The sequence below is a fragment of the Trichechus manatus genome, unplaced genomic scaffold (genome assembly GCF_000243295.1).
Source record: "Trichechus manatus latirostris isolate Lorelei unplaced genomic scaffold, TriManLat1.0 scaffold00160, whole genome shotgun sequence".
NCBI lineage: Eukaryota > Metazoa > Chordata > Mammalia > Sirenia > Trichechidae > Trichechus > Trichechus manatus.
The window spans coordinates 739,954-760,749 of NW_004444096.1; the positions used below are offsets into that span (position 1 = coordinate 739,954).

General features: G+C 42.5%; 1 protein-coding gene across 1 annotated transcript in view; it reads right to left on the reverse strand.

Moving 5' to 3' along the window:
* Positions 1–225: 225 nt before the first annotated feature.
* The window catches only part of ODAD2 (outer dynein arm docking complex subunit 2), a 232,686-nt gene continuing 212,115 nt past the window's right edge, over positions 226–20,796 (reverse strand). Inside the window, exon 19 of the mRNA XM_004386246.1 lies at positions 226–339. Coding sequence (XP_004386303.1) covers positions 226–339 — 114 coding nt within the window. The remainder of the gene's footprint in view (positions 340–20,796) is intronic.

The following is a 20,796-nucleotide window of genomic DNA, read 5'->3' on the forward strand; positions in this document are numbered from 1 at the left end:
ATGGCATGGCATATACCCCCAAAATTAAATCGGCCCAAAAGCATCCATGCAATTTCTGGATGAAAAGCATCCTTCGCACTTGTAATTCACGTGTTTTCACGTAGACATTTGTCTGTATTTAAAGGATTTGCTAATACATGTTTCCCAATTCAGGCTTCCTGCCCAGGGGAAGGACAAGTTCTGCGTCACGTTAAAATTTGGTAGCTTGTAACGTCTGTTTCAGTTTCAAGCGTACCTTGCCTTTTCTGTAGCAAGAGCCAGCCTGCGGATGTTGGATATACACCCAGCTGCAGCCTCCTGGAGACTCTGATCGGGAGACCCAACCATGTCCAGCAGAAGCTGTAACAAATGTGGGGGGGGGGGGCAAGAATCAAACAATTAACCGAAAGACAAAGTTAAGCTATGAAAATTATTTTAAACACTAAGAATTTTTTTTAAAGTCACAAAAATGTATACGAAATTCCATTTAGGCTAATACAAACATAAATGGTGCTTAATCGTGCGCAGGGATTTTTCAGAAGATTCTTATCTTTTTATTTTCTGGAACTGAGTTAGAACGATCATTTCTCTCTCCTTTCTTTGGTCATCTGACGACTATGGATTTTGCCTCTGAAATGTCTCTTGCATCCTTTCCGGCTTTCCCACCTTATACCATGCCTACACGCTTAGCATAGGAGCCCTGGTGGCACAATGGTTAAGCACTGGGCTGCTAACCGAAAGGTTGGCCACTCCACAGGAGAAAGATGTGGCAGTCTGCTTCTGTAAAGATCACAGCCTTGGAAACCCCATGGCACAGTTCTGCTCTGTCCCATAGGATCGCTGTGAGCCGGAATTGACTCGACAGCACACCACAATAACAGCAGACTCTCAACACATCTTCTTAGATTTCGTCTCTCTGCACTCCAGTCCATCTGATCATGTCACAACCTAATTCCGTCAGTCCTTTAGTAAAGACTGTCCTTGACTCCCAGTTCAGACTAACCAGAGCCCACTACTAACTCACCCTTCAAGAAGTTTTTCACTCTGGTCTCAACTGGCCTTTCCATTCTGATTCATCATAGTCTGCTCCTTCGTACACTCCAAGGCCACCCTTTCCCACTTCTGCCTTTACTGATGCCATCCCTCTTCCTAAAATGCCCTCTCAACCCCCTCTCTGACTTTCTAAATTTTATCCATCTTTCAAGACTCAGCCAAGTCTTCCACAAATCCTCCACAGGTTTCCATCAAACAAAATGCCATTTCTCTCCCCTCAGAGCTCTCATACCACTTTACTCAAATGTCTGTTGCTACACTTACATTTCTCCCTTCCTACCAGATACTTGTTTTAATACTTTCTCTCCTCCTCTCGATTATAAATGCTGGGAGAAACTTATAATGCACATAGTATCTAGTACTTAGATGTCAAACAAATGCCAGATAAGTGAATTAGAACTTAAAAAATCTATCAATTTTTATTTTAATTAATAGTTCTGATAAAAAGATGGGAAAAGTTTATTTGAACAGTCTAATTCCTTGCCAGTGAGCATTCGAGAACAAAGGTGGATAGTGTCAGAAAATGAGCACGACTTGATATGCCAAAGAAATACTGTAATGAGAAATAGGTGAAACATCTTAAATATGCCATACTCAGGAGCATGGCTTTTATCCTGTAGGTAACAGAAAGAAGTTATTTGAGCACTTTAATCAGGAGCGTGACATGATCATATTTGTATTTTAGAAAGATAACTTGTATACTAACTTACAGAATATGGACTGTAAAGAGATGAGCTGAAGAGTATTACAATATGTAATATTTATTAAGGACTAAATAAAGCAGGTACTATTGAATAGGGAGGAACTCCGGTGATGCAGTGGTTAAGCACTCGGCTGCTAACTCAAAGGTCAGCGGTTCGAACCCACCAATTGCTCCACAGGAGAAAGACGTGGCAGTCTGCTCCCATAAAGATCACAGCCTTGGACACCCTATGGGGGCAGTTCTTCTGTGTCCTATAGGGTCGCCATTAGTCGGAATTGACTGGATGTTAATAGGCTTATTGAATAGGGAGGAAGGAATAGATTAAACGGATGTTTAGGGTGTTACCCACAGGACTTGGTGATAGGTTGGACATGGAGAATGAAGGTCAGGGCAATTCTATTTCCAACAGACAGCAGACTAGATACGCAAAGTGACATAACTACAAGTATGATGTTGGGTGAAATACAAAAACATCTTTTTAAACACACTGATGAGTGGAAAGAGATTAGGGATCCCTTAGAGGCCATAAGCTCAGAGAAGGAGCCAGAGGGAGAAGCAGAGCACCAAAGCTAGCTCAAGTGGCATTTGTGAACTTCTGGTGAACTTCCGCTTTGGTTTTTACGGCCTTTCATAGTGCAGGGGATGGGGGAAAAGCTTATGTGCAAGGTGGGGAATCTATTAGGGGGCCTCTGAATAAAGGAGAGTGAAAAGAGCTACACCATCAAGAGTCACCAAAGCCCGTTGCCATCGAGTCCATTCTGACTCACAGCAACCCTATAGAACAGACTAGAACTGCCCCGTAGGGTTTCCAATTCTGTAATCTTTTCAAGAACAGACTGCCATATCTCTCTCCCAAAGAGTGGCGCTGGGTTGGAACCACTGACCTTCTGGTTAGCAGCTGAGCGCTTAACCACATCACCACCAGTGCTCCCTAAATAAGAGTTAACTAGAAATAGACTCTCTCACCCACCACAGGGGCAATCAGGAAAATTTCCATTGGTGGAGAGCTAAGGAATTAGTAAATGAGTATAAATCACTAAAAGCTGTTAGTAGTAGTAGCAGTAAAGCTGCAGGAATTAAAACATTTGTGTACTGGTATAGGGATAGACAAATAGACCAACGGCATCGAACAGAGGCACCACAAACAGAGCCATGCTTAAATACAAACTTAATTTATGATAGAGCTGGTATTGCAGACCACTAAAGATAGAGAGAACTATCTAGTAAATGGTCCAAGGAAAAGTCATTATCCAAATAGAAGAAAATGAAAGTAGTAATCTCACACCACACACAAATATAAATTTCATGGCTTAAATAAGAAAGGAAACATATAAAAGATTTAGAAGGTAGTATATGAGAAAATGGAGCCCTGGTGGCACAGTGGCTAAGTGTTTGACTGCTAACCAGAAGGTCAGCAGTTTGAATCCACCAGCCGCTCCTTGGAAACCCTATGGGGCAGTTCTACTCTGTTCTATAGGGTTGCTATGAGTCAGAGTTGACTCAGTGGCAACAGGTTTGGTTTCTCGATTTATGAGAAAATCTTGATCAAGCTGGGGTATTGGAGGATGTCTGGCTTCTCAGTTCCTTGATGTCCTCTCTGTCAGTGATTTTCTTCTACACCACACTCGAGCACCCCTCCCTACTTCCACCATCACACCTGGTCCTTACTTTTCATCATTCTCCACAGTCCAACCTGCGAACTGTGTGATCATAATTTCTTTTCCTGTGATTTGGCAATTCAACAACTCTCACTCATTTGATTTTTGACTTCATCTTGACCTCTAGTCCATTGGCCCGTACAGTTTTTCTTTATCCATCTCTGTGCTTTCTCCATAACCAGCTTAGATTCCACAGTGCATCTTTTCAATCATTCTGTTACCAATTTCTTAAACCCCCTTATGACATCCACCCAGAAAACCCTATCTGGAGATAAATCCAACTCTCTGTCTTCCCCGTGCCTTCACCAATAACAGCTCTATTGGAGAAATCATACAATCAGGCAAATAAATCCACTGTAAACCCAACCCCAACTGGATTCTCATCACTCTCAAGCAATCCAAATATCTCTCTAACGAGGTCAATTTCCCACTCTTTTCAATGCCTATTTCAAATCTTCTTCATTCTTCCTCAGTCTTCAATTCTTCCAACCCTCATTCTCAGCAGATGACCAAATGGCTCCTTCATACATGTGATAAAAACCATTAGACAAGAACTAATCTAACCAATCTACAAAGGTACCTCCATCTTAGCCATCTTCTCCTCCTCTCTTCCAGTTATAAAGGAGTCCTCTCTCCTGCTATCCAAGGCCAACTATTCTACTTAATTCTCCGTCCAGTCTCCTTCTCCTTAGAATATTTGAGCGCCATGTACCCCATCTCTTGTTACTTCATCTTTAACATCTCCCTTTCTACTGATTCCTTCCTATCAGCATTTAAATTCAAGTCTGTCACATTTTTTAAAAAACACTGCTTTGACCATCTTTCTTCTCTTTATAGCCAGATTTCTTGAAAGAATTGTCTGGACTCACTGTTTCCGGTCTTAAATTCCATTCAATTCACTCCAGGCTGGCTTCCGCCTTCGTCTGTCCATTGAAACCACCTTTAGTAACTTCCACATTGCTAAGAACTTCGCTGTTGTTAGTTGCTATGCAGTTAATTGTCACTCGTGGCGACCCCATGTGCGCAGAGTAGAACTGTTCCGCAGGGTTTTCAGGGCTGTGACCTTTTGGAAGCAGATGGCAAGGCCTGTCTTCCGAGTTGCCTCTGGGTGGGTTCCAACTGCCTACCTTTCAGCTAGTAGTCGAGTGCTTAACCGTTTGCACCACCCAGGGACTCCTTGCTAAGAAAAAGGGGCACTTTTGAGTCCCCATCTTATCTGACCCTCAGCAGCATTGATGTATTAACCACTTTCCCTTCTTGAAATCATCGCCGTTACTGGCTCCTTGCACCACACCCTTCCGCTTCCCCTCCTGTTTTTCATCTTCTCTCTCAGTCCTTTCTGACAGTGTTTTCTTCTTCTCCAGACCGTAAAGTGTTAGAGTTTCTCCACAAATTCCTCTTCTATTTTCATTCTGTTCTGTCTTCCTAGATGATTTCTTTCACTACCTGGCTTCAAATATCATCCATATGGAACTGTCTTCTAAAGTTATATCTCCACCTCAGAATATTCTTTTGAACTGCATGCTTGATGTCCAATACTTCCTAGACATCTCCACTTGGAGGTCTCTCTAAACCCTCCCAGTGTTCTGCCATATCAACAACAGCCATCACCACTTATTGCTCAGGACAGAAGTCTCCCTGCCTCACACTCATACCCATCCTAATCTCCCTTATGCCCCATCCAACTAATAATCATATCCTTGTGATAGCCATCTACTGCCTACACGTCTTTCAGAGCCATTCATTTCTCTCCATATCTACTGTTCCCACCCTTGTACAACTGGCCACCTTGCATCCCCTCCTCTTGACCCTACCAATCCATTATTTATACTGCATCCAGAGTAATTACCTAAAATGTGAAGTTCACTAGTGATAGGCAAGAGTCTAGCTAGAGAAACAAAAAGGAATGAGACAGGGTAGTCTTCTGAGATTCAAGAGAAGAGGCAACAGGGAAGTTCAGGGGAGCTCATGCATGGCTGAGTGTCTTCTCCAGCATCTTTCAATAAATTAGGTATAGGACAGAGGAAATAGTATGATCCAACCACCGTATGATCCATGCTGGGCTGGAAGGGAAGTAAGAACAAGAGGCTACCAATCATCTGGAGACGTGGTGGAACAGTGGTTAAGAGCTTGGCTGCTAACCAAAAGGTTGGCAGTTCAAATCCACCAACCGCTCACTTAGAAACCCTCTGGGGCAGTTCTACTCTGGGTCCCTATGAGGAAAACGAAGAGATTAAGTGATTAATAAAGATCACAATGAAATAGGAAAACAGTGTTTTTTGGAATTGAAGTATAAGAAGAAGTTGAAAAATAAGATATTATACTCTGAGAATAGAATAGATAGAGTTTGTTTCGTAGAGTTGCTTTGAATACTGACTGACAAGGCCCAGAGTATGGCCATGGGAATGTTTTGGTGAAGCCGAATGAAATGATAGTTTAGTGTTGCTATGAAGACTGCATAAACTTACGGTGCTGGGTAAGTGATTCCTGTGGATATTTTAATCATCCAAGACAGCAGTAGGACTTGTGATTCAAAGGAACAGGTGCAAAAGGTTTCAATAAATATGTTCTGAGAATTCTGTAGGTCAGTATGGGATTGTTATGCAGAGGCATACAGGATGACATGGGGATCTACGCAAGGGAGAGGAGATACAAAGAATTCAAACGTTGTCCACTCTCTACCTCTATCTCTACCTCTACACACACACACTCACACAACATACCCCAGACAACACACACACACTCACACACACACAACATACCCCAGACCACACACACACACATACACACTCAAACAGTATACCCCAGACCAGACCATACACACACAGACAACATACCCCAGACTAGACCACACATACACACTCACACAATGTACCCAGACCAGACCACACACACACACAACATACACCAGACCAGACCACACACACACACTCACACAACATACCCCAGACCACACAAATACACACTTACACACGACATACCCCAGGCCACACACATATACACACACAACATACCCCAGACCACACACACACATACACACTCACATAATATACCTTAGACCAGACCACACACACATACACACTCACACAACATACCCCAGTCCAGGGCACACACACACATATATACTCACACACACTCACATAATATATCCCAAACCACACACACATACACAACATACCCCAGGCCACACACACACTCACACAACATACCCCAGATCTCACACACACACACTCACACAACATACCCCAGACCACACACACACACTCATACAGCATACCCCAGACCACACCCACACACACAACATACCCCAGACCAGATTCCCCGCTGCCCACCCCTCACACACTACAGGCATTTACCACACACTCTGTGTCTCTCTCTCGGAGGAGAAAACAAGGGGAAGGAAGAAGAGCAGGAAGTTCTCCTTGGGTACTGTGCCACGTGGCTTAGATGTCTCTGTACAGCAATTGCCACTTAAATCCCTTTCCTAGTTTGAAACTTTTAAATCATGATCTACAGTTTAGTATTTTTATCAATCTCTTTGTTTATTATCTCACCTTACAATGGGAAGATTTTAAAGCAGACATAATTACACAGACTTTAGACTATTTCTTCTCACACAGAAGTTCATCCACCACTTTTGCATTCTCTCACAACTTTTAGTGATTTACTTGCTGCCCACCTCCATCACTGTACCCTTTCATCCATCCCTCTCACATACTGAGTGCGAGCTGTAAACGAAAATCTGTGGAGGTTAACTCCTCCAGCTCATGGACTAAATCATTAAATACGAGCAGTTGCAGCACTGATCCTGAGGAAGCCTGATGTTAATACTTCTCTGTTCCCAGACAGGGAGGCACTGGTGGTCGAGTGGTAGAACTCTCGCCCTCCGTGAGAGAGACCCCAGTTCAATTCCCAGTCAAGGTACCTCACAGGGAGCCACCACCTGTCTGTCAGTGGAGGCCTGTGTGTTGCTATCACGCTGAATAGGCTTCAGCAGAGCCTCCAGATCTAAGACAGACGAGGAAGGAAGGCCTGGTGATCCACCTCCAAAAATCAGCCAACGAAAACCCTACAGATCACAACCGTCTGATCTGCAGCTGATCGTGGGCATGGCGTAGAACCGAGCAGCATTTTGTTCCACTTCTCGTGGAGTTGCCGTGAATCGGGGGCCAACTCCACAGCAGCTAACAACATTCCCAGATGGGCTTATTTTTCCCCTAATTCTGCTTTCCAATGTTTAAATGAGTTCCTTCATCAAAATAAAGCATTCCAACCAATCTTCTGGTAAATTATTTAATTCCTTAAGGATTTCTAAAAGTTATTAATAATTTTCCTTTACATGAATTATTCCCCCCCTTTCCCTAACAGATGATCCATAAAGGCTCAGGAGTCTCCTTGTTGGTTCTACTGTTTTGTTAAGTATCCCATTAAAACTCTCCACACAGGCTAAATTCATTTTAATAGGTAATATTTACTACTATATTAATCTTATCTTTCCAGCCAAGCATCACAGTGAGTAATTTCAGTTACCTGGAGAGCTTTCTGGGCCCCGGATTAGGAAGCACTTGGCCTCATGGCATTTTATAGGCTTGAATTCCACAAGCACCAGGATATAGAAATAATCTAGTTTCTAACTGCACCTAATTTGTTGTTCAGGTAACTGGAGGAAAACAGGTTGCTAGGTATGATTCCAGCTAACGTCTTCTTCATAGGGCCAGCCTACCTTGCTTCTGGCTGGTCCCTTGTCTCTTCAACAGTTTTGTTATTTTGGTTGTGTTTTAAATCTGGGAAGGGGTGGAAGAGAGTTCTAGCCGTTAAACCCAACCAGTTGGGTAGGGAACCAGACACTTGCCTTATCCTTTTTGGCTCCTTTCTAGGAAAGGCCGTGTTAAATAGCAGTCAAGAGTGTGATACAAATACCTCCCTGGATTGTATCCCAACTTTTCCACAAGTCAATGAACTCCTTAACCCTTACACCTTCTATGTTTAATGGGATTACCAAACTCTTGGAGTTACTGCAAAGATAAAACGTCTGAACATCTGTGTTCACAGCCTCTGGCTCCCCTTACATCCTTTGATCTTCCCTCCCCTCTCTCCTCTTCCCATTTTGTCAGATCGTTCCTGAGCCTTACACAGATCCAAATATGGATGCAGGAGAGGGAAAACTGGAGAGGCACAGGCGGGGAGAATTTACACTGGAAAGGGCAGAGGATTCCTTGTGGGAGAGAAGCAAACAACACATGTGGACGGAAAGGAAGGAGAGGGAGAGAGAAAAGAGCTCCCACCCTATTTTGAAGAGAAAGTTGTGGGAGCTTGGAGCTGGGGGCTATCTGAAGAGGAACTGTAGCGTGAAGGGGTCTACTGAGTGTGAGAGAGATAAGATTTTAAAGAAGTTTAATAGTGCATGTTTGTGCTATTTTCAAGACAGAGTGGAACTTGGATTAAAATTTCCATTGCAATTGGGTTGCCAGACTTTTATTTCTTTGACTGCATTCCCCTGTCAAGACCGGACCATGAGGTAGCCTGGCTTCATACAGGTTATGCATTTAAATCACATACTGCCACGGCCAGTACAGACTAAGTGCTCAATAAATGGTATTTACACTCAAGGAGATTATTTTGCCAGTTCCTAAGTCTGGTTCTAGCTTTTGTTAGCTGGTGCCAGCCCGAGTTAGTTTGGGAGGAATGAGGAAGCAGAAATTTTGGCCCTAAGGTCAGTCTAGCTCCTATCAGCACTTCCTCCAGGCACCACCTTGCTTCTGGGTGAGCTCCATTTGTACCGATGACGCAGGCGTCACTGGGCCCCAGCTGTTGCTGCCCTGGCCTGCTGCATTGGAAAGGAACCCCTGATTCTGCTGCCTGCTCAGAGTGACCTGAGTTCTGCCCACACTCCCTCAGCCCTGACTGCTGTCCCATGGTCCCCACCCTGGCTTTCCAGGAGCCGTCTGTACTGATTCCAAGACTTCTGATGCCAGTTACGTAATGCCATCTGACATAAACCGATGGGCCCTGAGGGTGCATATGCACTAGTCACAACCTTCGGAATGAGGCTGGCATCTCTGGGTGTTGCACCGAGGGCCTACGGCACGGGGGTTACTCCAGGCACCGTTCAGATGAGAGCTGTTTAATTCAGACAGCAGCCACTGCGTCTTCACCTTTTTATATTAACACAAAATGTTTAATCAACGCATGTACCCTTCGTATGACTCAACTCTGTGATTTTTCTACTAGCTGACTAACGTCTCGTCCTGAATGCACCAAGAGGCTTACTGTTTTGGGGGGAAGTTTATTTTGCCTAAGTTTCTTGAATTCACCATGAGGCTTCCCTTTATATCTCATATGGTGGCTTGTGAAGTTTTAGCCTAAAAATTGACCAGTGCAGTCCAGGAGTCCACTATATAAGGTCAAAAGTATAGGCAGAGTCCCTGGGTTGTGCAAACAATACACTAGGTTGCTAACTGAAAGGTTGGCGGTTTGAGTCTACCCAGAGGCACATGGGAAGAAATGCCTGGCAACCTACTTCCGAAAATACCAGCCACTGAAGGCCCTATGGAGCACAGTTCTACTCCGACGCACATGGGGTCACTGTGAGTTGGAGCTGCCTCTATGGCAACTGGTTAAAGCATAGGCAAGGGTGGAAGTTAAAAAAACAAAAACAAAAGTATAAAAGGAGAAAACGAGTTGCTCAGAATGGGGCATGTAGTGAGCCGTGATAGTTGCTTCCTTAAATTTAAATTTTGCTCAGTGGCATCAGGCCCACAGGTGACCTAATGTTTGTGTAATTCAAAATGATTTCATTAGCTACCCAGCTTACTACGTGCCAGGCACTGTGATTTATTCTTTACTGGTTAATTTAGCCTCTCTGCCCATTTTACTTAGCCAGGAACATTCTCAATCAAGGGTATAGAGTTAGAAATGCAGAATTTTCTGTGTGCTCAGAGTATGAACGGCTTGGTGTTTGAGAAGCAGCCCCAGGACCCTCTCCTGGTTATGCTGGCATCTGAATTTATTGTTTCTCCTGAATTTTCTGTTATTTGTTGTCAGTGAACAATACTCGCTGCTTTGTTAGACACTCAGGGGCTAGGCATCCACTGTGGTTTTATGAACGGAATGAGGATGTGCTACATTCCCCAAACCACCATCGGTACAATATGTACTATACAATGTGTGCTGGTTTGGAAGTCAGGCTTAGGAATATATGTTTTTATTTTTCTTAAGGGTTTCACAAGCAAACTAGGGCACTCAGAGGAATGCTTTCAAATCAGTATAAACAACCACATAACAGAAACTTTGTGCAAAATCCTGATGGTGATGGGCAGCTGACAGAAAGCAAGGAACGGCTCGTGTTTTCCAATCGCTAACGCACAGAACAAGGTGGGGGCGGTTTGTGTTACTCTGCGATAATTACTTCAAATAAGTAGTTTTCTTAGGAAAGGGAGATACAAACTGGGTACAAGCAAATATGGAATTGGTATCCACTCATTATACCAATAGATTTTTTTGATCTTCAGACTTTTTCCAACTATAAAAACATTTTTGATATTATAAAGAGGAAAAACACCCTGGGTTTACCTTTTTGAAGTGTTTGTTCCTGTAGAAAACTCTCCTCTTTATAATCGCCCTTGCCCCGAATACACCCAAGGACTTTAAATTTATGGGGAGTTTCATATATAAACTGAAGAAAAGCTAGACTCCTTGCTTTAAAACTTAATTGCACAGAGCACTTTAAAATATCATTCAAACAAATAACCTTTTACAATGTTGAGGATGTGGTGCCTGGCAAAATGCGTGGTTTATGGATTAGGCTAACACAAACACTTCCTCCGGTTTAACAAGCTTTGATCTTAAAGCAGACACCCTCAGTCCGCAGCTGTGACCCGTGGCTCACATCCGCGAGAAGGTAAGACAAAGGTAGCGTGGGAATCCGGTGTCTGCATTCCATTTTTACTTCTATATTTAACAGTTCATGATTTTATATAACATTTCACTTGTATGAAAACTATGTCCCCATTTGAGTGATAACAGATTTTCTTGTGGTCTGACTCAACATTGTTTGGGTGAATGCAGGCTGGAAATATGGGTTTTAATTAGAGCCGGATGAGCACTCAAATACCTGCTTGCACGCTGAGCTTGGTGGGTTTTCCAGAAATATCCTGAGTTCCCGGAGGTGATCTGAAGTGTGAACCCGTGTTTGTTTCCCGTTTACAAGGCGGTGCGGTGAGGCTACAGTGCTAATGCCCAGCCCAGGGACAGGACACGCATTGGGGATTGTGTCTGCCCTGCAGAATTTCTTCACAGCTCTTCAGGCTGGCGGGGGTTCTGCGGCTGTTGCAGTGGAGACTCCACAGTGGTTCCTCTCACGTCCAGAATCTGTGCATTTGTAATTCATTTCATGTGACAGCTCGCCAGAGCTGTGGGCCTCCGAACGCATTTAACGTTTCCTGGCTGGGCAGAACCTTTCATTCTGCTCAGTCAGAGCCATGAGTCCAGGGCTTGGGGTTATTGGTCTCTGTCCACCTCCTGATGACACTCATGTTTGCCATGTTGACATGGTCTGAGGGGTGCAGGCAGTGAAGTCCATGTCCATGAAACTGGAATGTGAGTTCCACTTTATGTGACACACTGCCCTTTCTATGAAGGTATTAGCTCATACTGGAATAAGTTTTGTCCTCTGGGTTTTCCTCCATCTTGTTTTTCATAGGCTTTTGTACACAAAGGAGTCCTTGGGTGGTACAAACAGTTAAGTACTCGGCTACTAATTAAAAGGTTGGTGGTTTAAAACCACCCAGAGGTACCTTGCAAGAAAGGCCTGGTGATCTACTGCTGAAAAATCAGCCACTGAAAACCCTACGGAGCACAGTTCTACTCTAACACGCATGTGGTCGCCATGAGTCAGAACTGACTCGACGGCAGCTGGTTGGTTCTGTTCTTGTGGCCAATCAGACATACACACAAGATTAGAGGGTCAGTTTGTGGTATTGGGGGTAGAAATGGAATATACAATAGAGAGGGCCCTGACTACCTTATTCTAAAATGCTAAAAATTGAGAATGGTTTGGTTATTGTCTGGTCAGGAGATTGTGGAACTCTGGTTCTACACTAGAGGAAAAGGAAGCAGCAAGTCTCAGCATGTTGAGAGCAGAAGTTCATGTTATCATACTGTGATGGTTCCGGGCCATGACTCTCAGTGGTTTGGCAGTTGTTTTATGATGTTGTGATTACTTCCATGATGAGATTTGATATAACGTGATCACCTCCATGATAGGATCTGTTGTGAGCAGCCAGTCAGTTGAAAGGGAATTTCCTTGGCGGTGTGACCTGCATCAAATATAAGTGGACATTCTGGCAAGGCTCATGGGCTTTTGCTCGCTCTGGATCCTGCAGCTGGCTACTGTTCATCTGACCTCCAGTTCTTAGGACTTGAGCTAGCAGCTTAGCTGCCGTCTTGCCTGCAGATCTTGGGATTCATCAATCTTTGCAGCCTGTGAGCAAGAGCCCTGCTCTCTGACCTGCTAATCTTAGGTTTGCCAGCCCCTGTGGCTATGTAAATCAGGAGAAGCCTCCAGCCTGATCCACAGACTTGGGACATTCCAGCCTCTACAACCGCATGAGCCATTTCCTTGATATAAATCTCTCTCTATATATATTCATATGCTTTACTGGTTTTGCTTTTCTAGAGAACCCAGCCTAATACATGTATGAAAGGGCTTCAAGTTGCTGTTCAGTTTTGATTCCTAACAAATATAAACAATATTTGTGAATACTGAGGTTTCCTGGATAAAATTGCTAAAGAAATGACAGGATAAGGACAGATAAAAATATATTCATGGATTCACCTGAAGCAAGAGAGGAAGAAGGAGAGTCAGGAGTAGGAGGAGGAAATGGAACGTGTGGCTAATTGCCTCCATAAAAAACTGCCTCCTTTGCCACGAAACCAGAAGAACTGGATGGTGCCCAGTTATCATTACTGAACATTCTCATCAAAGATTCCATAGAAAAATCCTGATCAAAAGGAGGAAAATGCAGAACATAATTTCAAATTCTCATGGACTCTAGACTTTCTGGAGCCATGAAGGGTGGATGAGCCCCTGAAACTACTGCCCTGAGATAATCTTTAAACCTTAAACCAAAAATATCCCCTGATGTCATCTTAAAACCCAACAAGTTTAGCTTAACTAGCAAAAAGGTCTGCTTTAAGCATTATGCTCTTTTAAGAATTATCTATACAGGATCAAATTGACAACAGCAACTCAAAAGATTAGATAGGAACCTTAGGGGGCAGTGAGTTTATGTTAATGAGGGAGGAACAACTCAGAAAAGTAGGGTAAGAATGGTTGTACAACTTGTAGAATGTAATCACTAAATTGTTCATGTAGAAACTGTTGAATTGGTGTATGTTTTCCTGTGTATATTCTCAACAACAACAAAAAAATAAAATATAGGAAAAAAAAATATACATGGATGTCGTTAAGTGCTGTTGAGTTGAGTTTCAACTCACAGTGACCCCGTGTGACAGAGGAGAACTGCCCCATAGGATTATCTAGTCTGTAATCTTCACTGGAGCAGATCACTAGGTCTTTCTCACATGGAGCCACGAGGTGAGTTCTAACCGCCAACCTTTCAGTTAGCAGCTAAGCACTTAACTATTGCACCATAGAGCTGTTTGAAATTGCATTTTGCTATTGGATAGATCGAAGTGCCAAAGATAATTCTCTTGAGAGTAGAAAAGTATGTCCCCATAGGTCATGTAGCTCAGGGGCTATGAGTTCATGCTTTGGATTCAGACAGTCTTGGTTTTGAATCCTTGTTCTACCTCCCCCAACTGTATGTGACCTGAGGGCAAGGCACTTTCTCTAATCCTCAGTTTTCTTATCATCAAAACAAGGGTATCTAACAGTATCACTCCCAGAGGATTGCTGTGGTGATTAACTGAGATACTGAACATTTAGTGCTTGTATGGTGCTATCTTCGTTTACTAGTGCTGCTATAATACAAATACCACGAGTGGGTGGCTTTTAAGAACAGAAATTTCTCTCACAGTTCTGGAAGCTAGAAGTCTAAATCAGGGTCTTGGCCATGTCAAATTCCTACTGTGAGCCTCTCTCCTAGTTTCTGGTGTCTTCCAGTGATCCTTGGGGTTCCTCTGCTTGTCGACAGTCTCACACGTCATCTGTTTTCCCCTGCGAGTATGTGTCTGTCTACTATGGTCTTTTACAACTCACAAGTGATTAGGTTTACAATCTACCTTACACTGGTATGCCTCAACTGATTACATTACATTAGATTACTTTCTGGAAAGTGATTATGTTACATTATATGTAAGGTAATTCCTTTGCATTAAATTATAGAAAGTAACTTTCTCTATCCAAGTAGGCAAACTGATTGATTTAACCACATGTAACTACTCCATGACAGCGACTACACTAGGGTTTGGCCAAACTACAGGGAACCATACCCTAGCCCAGCTGACACATAAAATTAACCATCACATGTGCCTATCACATAATCCTTGCTCGTAAACGGTGGCTATTATTATTACTATCGTCACTGTTATATTGATTTAGAGGCTGGTTGTTTTAGAGTGGAAAGACAGATTATAATAAAATTTCCTGTTGGCTCATTTTCTTTGCAGGAGTTCTAGTTGGACTGACCCAAATAAGCAATTTTAGTCTAGCTAATTTAGAATTAATATGTTAACAAGAAGCTATGGTGTCCTGTTAAGTATACAAAAACAAAAGTCAAGGCATTAGCACTAACACATTTCTTTGTTCATTATAATAGACGGATCAGTTCTAATCAAATTAGTTTTCTTCTGAGTCAGTCTCTAGTCCAGAGGAACATCAGACTCTAGAGACATGGAATAAAATTAATAAAAGATGGAATAAATACATTAGATTGGAATATCTTTGCAATGGAAATAAGAAGTTGGAAGAATAAGGAGGTGGTCATAATTTTAAATATTCAAAGGAAAAACAACCAAAATCAAACCCATTGCCATGGAATCGATTCTGACTCATGGCAATCTATGTACGCAGAGTAGAACTGCTCCATAGGGTTTTCAAAGCTGTGACCTTTCAGAAGTGGATTGACAGGCCTGTCTTCTGAGGGGACATTTGGTTGGTTCGAACAACCAGCCTTTCGGTTAGTAGTTGAGTGCTTAACCATTTGCGCCACCTAGGGACTCCTATTCAAAGAAATGATGCTACGTCATTTATGTATTTATGTTAAAGGAAAAAAAAAAAGAGTTCACCCATGCCTCCTGTGTTATTAAAGTAATTTAATAAAACAATATTACCTTCCTCTTGCAAAAAATTATTCTGTAATCTCAAGTTTGAAAGATTGATCAGAACTCAAACGCTTTTTTAATTCACATATTCTACTTCTTATTGGGCTGGAGATTTCTGAAGTTAGAATTCAATCTCAGCAAAAGAATATAGAGAAAACACAGATAAGTGAAATAAACCAATAATTTAACATTTTTGTTAGTGTTAATCTTTTCCGCTGCCTGACTTCTACAAGAAAGCTGAGGAAAATATCTATATCCAGCCTGCGACTGCTCTCAAAGGTGGGCAGAGAGAAGCCAGGGATATGTGATAAGGGCACTCTAACAATCACCTGTGTGTTGTTACCTACAGAGCCTCACAAAGGGGGCTCTCAGAAAAGTGACTGCCCCTAGGGATTAGCCATCATTACTCTAGTAGAAAACACACTTAGTCACTGTAGGTCTGTCCTGACCATGGAATAACAGGGGGACAAGGTGGGTCTAGTATTGGTTGGTGTAACTGACCCTCTCATGAGGAGCGGGCTGGTAGTCACGTGGTGGGCACCTCTGTGTAAGGAACGGCAATAGGGCCTCAAGGAAATGTAAGCAGAAGAGGGTCTCTGAGTCTCTGTCAAGTTCCACTTCTTTAAGAAGTTCCAAGAGTTCCTTCTGGAGAAACGAGTGAGCCCCAAGAGGCAGGACTCACAACAGTCATGGTGTAATATGGGCCAGAGCCCCATAGAAATACAGTATATAGTAGAACAAACGGACTGCTCTGTGTTTTCTGTTTTGAGTCGTGGTATGGCCTTTCAGTTCTAAGCATAGGTGGAAGAATATTTCTGTGGGCAGTAAAATGAGCTTCCTCAGCTGACCCAGGAATAGTGCCGTCAGGGGTTACATCAATACGTGGTCAAAACAAGGCTGAGTATGGATTAGGATATGGGCTGGACTCACCAACATGCTATTCTGAGGTTTAAAGGTGATATTGGTATAATCATATCCTCCAGTAGCTTCTTGAAAACCATGCAACCGGGGTAACTCTACCCTAAAACTTAACAATTTCCCTGAGTGTAGAACTCTAAGCCGGAAGTAATTATTCTTTAGAGCTTTGAAGGCATTGCTCCATTTTCCTCTTGATTCCAATGTTGCTGTTGAGAAGTCCCAAGTATTTCTTATTCTTGATGCTTGACTGTGATCTCTCAGACTGTAGAATTTTCGTTTTTTTGTTTTTTTTGTTTTTTCTTTGTAGTTAATGTTATAAAATTTCATGAGGCTGTATCAAGGCAGGTCTATTTTTGTTCATTGTATGAGGGCACTTGGTGGACGCTTTCATTCTGGCAAGTCATGCACTTGAGTATTGGGAAATCTTCTTGATTTATCTCACTGAGTATTTCCTACTTTCCATTTTCACTGTTATCTCTTTTTGGAGCTGCTATTATTCTGATAGCAGCTATTGAGAGCTATTGAACTGGTTCTCTAATTTTCTCATCTTTCCTATTTTCATCTCTTTATTGTTTTGTTCTACTTCCTGAGAGATTTCTCTATATTTATTTCCCAAGCCTTCTACTTGTGTTTATGTTCTCCGAATGTTCCTTTTTTTTTTAAATAGAATTCTTCTCTGGTTTCAGGGATGCAGTACCCTTTGTATCAGTCTGAGGATATTAATTTTTTTTCCTTGTCTCTGTCATATTCCTTCCAAAGATTTGTTTGTTTCTGTTTGTATTGGTCTCTATCTTCCAAATCTATGTTTGAGACATCCCTCAGCTGTCAGTTAATTATTGGATTCCTGGGATTTCTGAGCCCATAGATAGGGCTTATTTTACTGACTTTGTACGTTACTACACAGTGATCTGCGTGGTCCCGGGTCTATTCACGATTGTGGATCTTGTGCTCTACATGAAGATGTCAGGTTGAAGGAGGCTGAAATGCAGCCCTCAGTTGCCCACCGATTCATGAACCCTGGGTGGGGGCTGTGGGCTGTGTCTCTCTGGAAGAAGTGTGAGCCACTTTTTAAGTATTATACTAGCAAGGCTACATCTGCCCAGAAGGAATACATTTTGAGGTGGGGCCAAGATGGCAGAGTAATCAGACGCTTCCGGTAGACTCTCTTACGACAAAGACCCAAAAAAACAAGTGAATTGACTATATATGGCAATCTGGGAGCCCTGAACATCAAAGGCAGAGTTGAGGAACCAGACTGAGTGGCAGCAGGAGGGAGATATGGTTTGGATGCAGCAAGGAGTTGCCTGACCTGACCCGGTGAGAGCCTGAGCCCTTCAGGCCTGATCAGCTCGGGGGTGAGCAGTGAGGCAGACAAGCTGTTGTGCTCGCGAGACACGTTTTCTGCACTGGGAGAGACCCAGCACCAGAGAGTCTACATGACCACCCAGAACCACTGAGAAGCAGTCCTGGATCAGCAAAAGATAAGTACTTGCATATGGCCTACCGCATGGATCAAAAACAACCCCTTAAGGAAAAACATCTCTCCCATTTACCTCCACGCTCCCTGCTCTGCACTGGGTCCCAGAACGGCTTCAACAATTGCCGAGTCCCCTGGGCCGGTAATAGAATCTGTCACGTACCCAGAGCCATTCTCCCTGCCTTGGAGAGTGAACAAATTAACAAACGGGAAAAAATAAACTGACGGCTCCCCTAAGCCGGGAACCCAGAGTAGGCACAGCTCCTCTGCCTAGGCACAGACATAAGGGATCCATGGACTTTGAGTGCCTTTCCCCACGCATAGACTTGTGTGGGCCCATTTCAACAGCGTAGGCCCTCATTACCGCAGTACAACGGGGTATATATCGGAACTCTAACTTCAACTGTTTCAGCTGTGAAGTGGAAGGTTCTTGACATTTGACACTGCTCTGCCCATTGAGCAGGGTCTTCATCTACCCACATCAGGGGCCTGAGGACTAGTGACTCCACCCATGCCACCTAGCCACTTGCGATAGGGGCCCATGAATAAGAGGTGCCCCCCAGTCCTGACAGCCAACAGCATTAGGTACTCATAGTCCGGCTGCAAAACCCACCCACCTACACGCTCTGGGGAACAGGGACACACCTTCCTAATGGATACTCGGGGGCAGCTGTCAGGCCCCTGCCTTGCTCAGAGTGTGTCCCCCTGCTGCAGTCAGATGCCTGTGACAACACCACTCACTCATGCCTGTCTAGGACTGTAAGTGAGAGCTTATACCACACACTTGGTAGTTATCTGCCTGGGCACCTGAGCTGAATCCAGACAGAAGGAGTGGGTCGACTCCTGAGCTCACCTACCTAGTAACAGATCTAACCACCTGGTGACAGGACATTAGAGCTTCAAAGGTGCCAATAATCCAACTAGCTCATACGAGCAGCCTATTTGGGCATGTCAAAACAAAACAAGAAGCTAGGACACAGTAAGCAAACATAAAATAAACAAATATAATAACTTATTGATGGCTCAGAGACAACAGTCAATATCAAATCACATAAAGAGGCAATCTATGATTCCAAATAAAGAATTCAGAAATTTTCCAGAGGAGGAAAATTTCCTAGAATTACCAGAGGCAGAATACAAAAGATTAATATACAGAACTCTTCAAGAAATTAGGAAAGAAATTAAGAAAAATGCAGAACATGCAATACAGGAAATTAAAAAGATTAGAGAAGAGCATAATGACAAATTTAACAGGCTGCAAGAATCCATACAGAGACAGAAATCAGAAATCCAGAAGATTAACAATAAAATTTCAGAATTAGACAGCTCAACAGAAAGTCATAGGAACAGAACTGAGGAAATGGAATGCAAAATTAGTGAGATAGAAGATAAAGCACTTGACACCAACTTATTTGAGGAAAAATCAGACAAAAGGATGAAAAAACTGAAGAAACCCTAAGAATTATGTGGGACTCTTATCAAGAGAAATAACCTACAGGTGATTGGAGAACCATAACAGGGCTCGGGGGGTGGGGAGATAACAGAAAATACACAGAGAATTGTTGAAAATTTGTTTGCAGAAAACTTCCCTGATATCATGAAAGATGACGATACATCTATCCAAGATGTTCATTGAACACCACATAAGGTAGATCCTAAAAGAAAATCACCAAGACATATTATACTCAAACTTACCAAAACCAAAGATAAAGAGAGAATTTTAAGAGCAGCTAGGGATAAAGAAAAGTCATCTACAAAGGAGAGTCACTAAGAATAAGCTCGAACTACTCACCAGAAACCATGCAGGCAAGAAGGCAATGGGATGACATATATAAAGCCTTGAAGGTAAAATAACCTGTCAGCCAAGAACTATATATCCAGCAAAACTGTCTCTCAAATATGATGGCGAAATTAGGGCATTTCCAGATAAACAGAAGTTTAGGGAGTTTGCAAAAACCAAACCAAAATTACAAGAAATACAAAAGGGAGTCCTCCGGTTAGAAAATCAGTAACATCAGGAAACACCCAAGACTGGAACACAGGACAGAGCAACCAGATATCAACCCAGATAGGGAAGTCACAAAAGTAAATCAAAGCTAAAACACTGAAAATAGGGAAACAGATGTAAATATGTAAAAGATGACAACATTAAAACAAAAAAGAAGGACTTAAAAAATGTAGACATAGATTTTTCATATGGAAAGAAAGTCAAGGCAATATAAAGAAATAAAAGACTGGTATAAACTTAGAAAAATGGGGGTAAATATTATGGTAACCCCAAAGGAAACTAACAATTCTACAAGTCAAAATTAAAAAAAACTAGAAAAATATAAAGACTCAACAAACACAAAATCAACAACAATGAAAAAGATGAAAAGAAAATACATAAAGAAAAACGACTCAGCACAGAAAATTAAGTGGAACAAAGAAACTGTGAACAACACACAAAAAAAAGACATCAAAATGACACCACTAAACTCATACCTATCAATAATTATGCTGAATGTAAATGGACTAAACGCACCAATACAAAGACAGAGAGTGGCAGATTGGATAAAAAAACATGATCCATCTATATGCTGCCTACAAGAGACACACCTTAAAGACACAAACAAACTAAAACTCAAAGGATGGAAAAAAATATATTAAGCAAACAACACTCAAAAAAGAGCAGAAGTGGCAATATTAATCTCTGAAAAAACAGACTTTAAAGTAAAATCCAC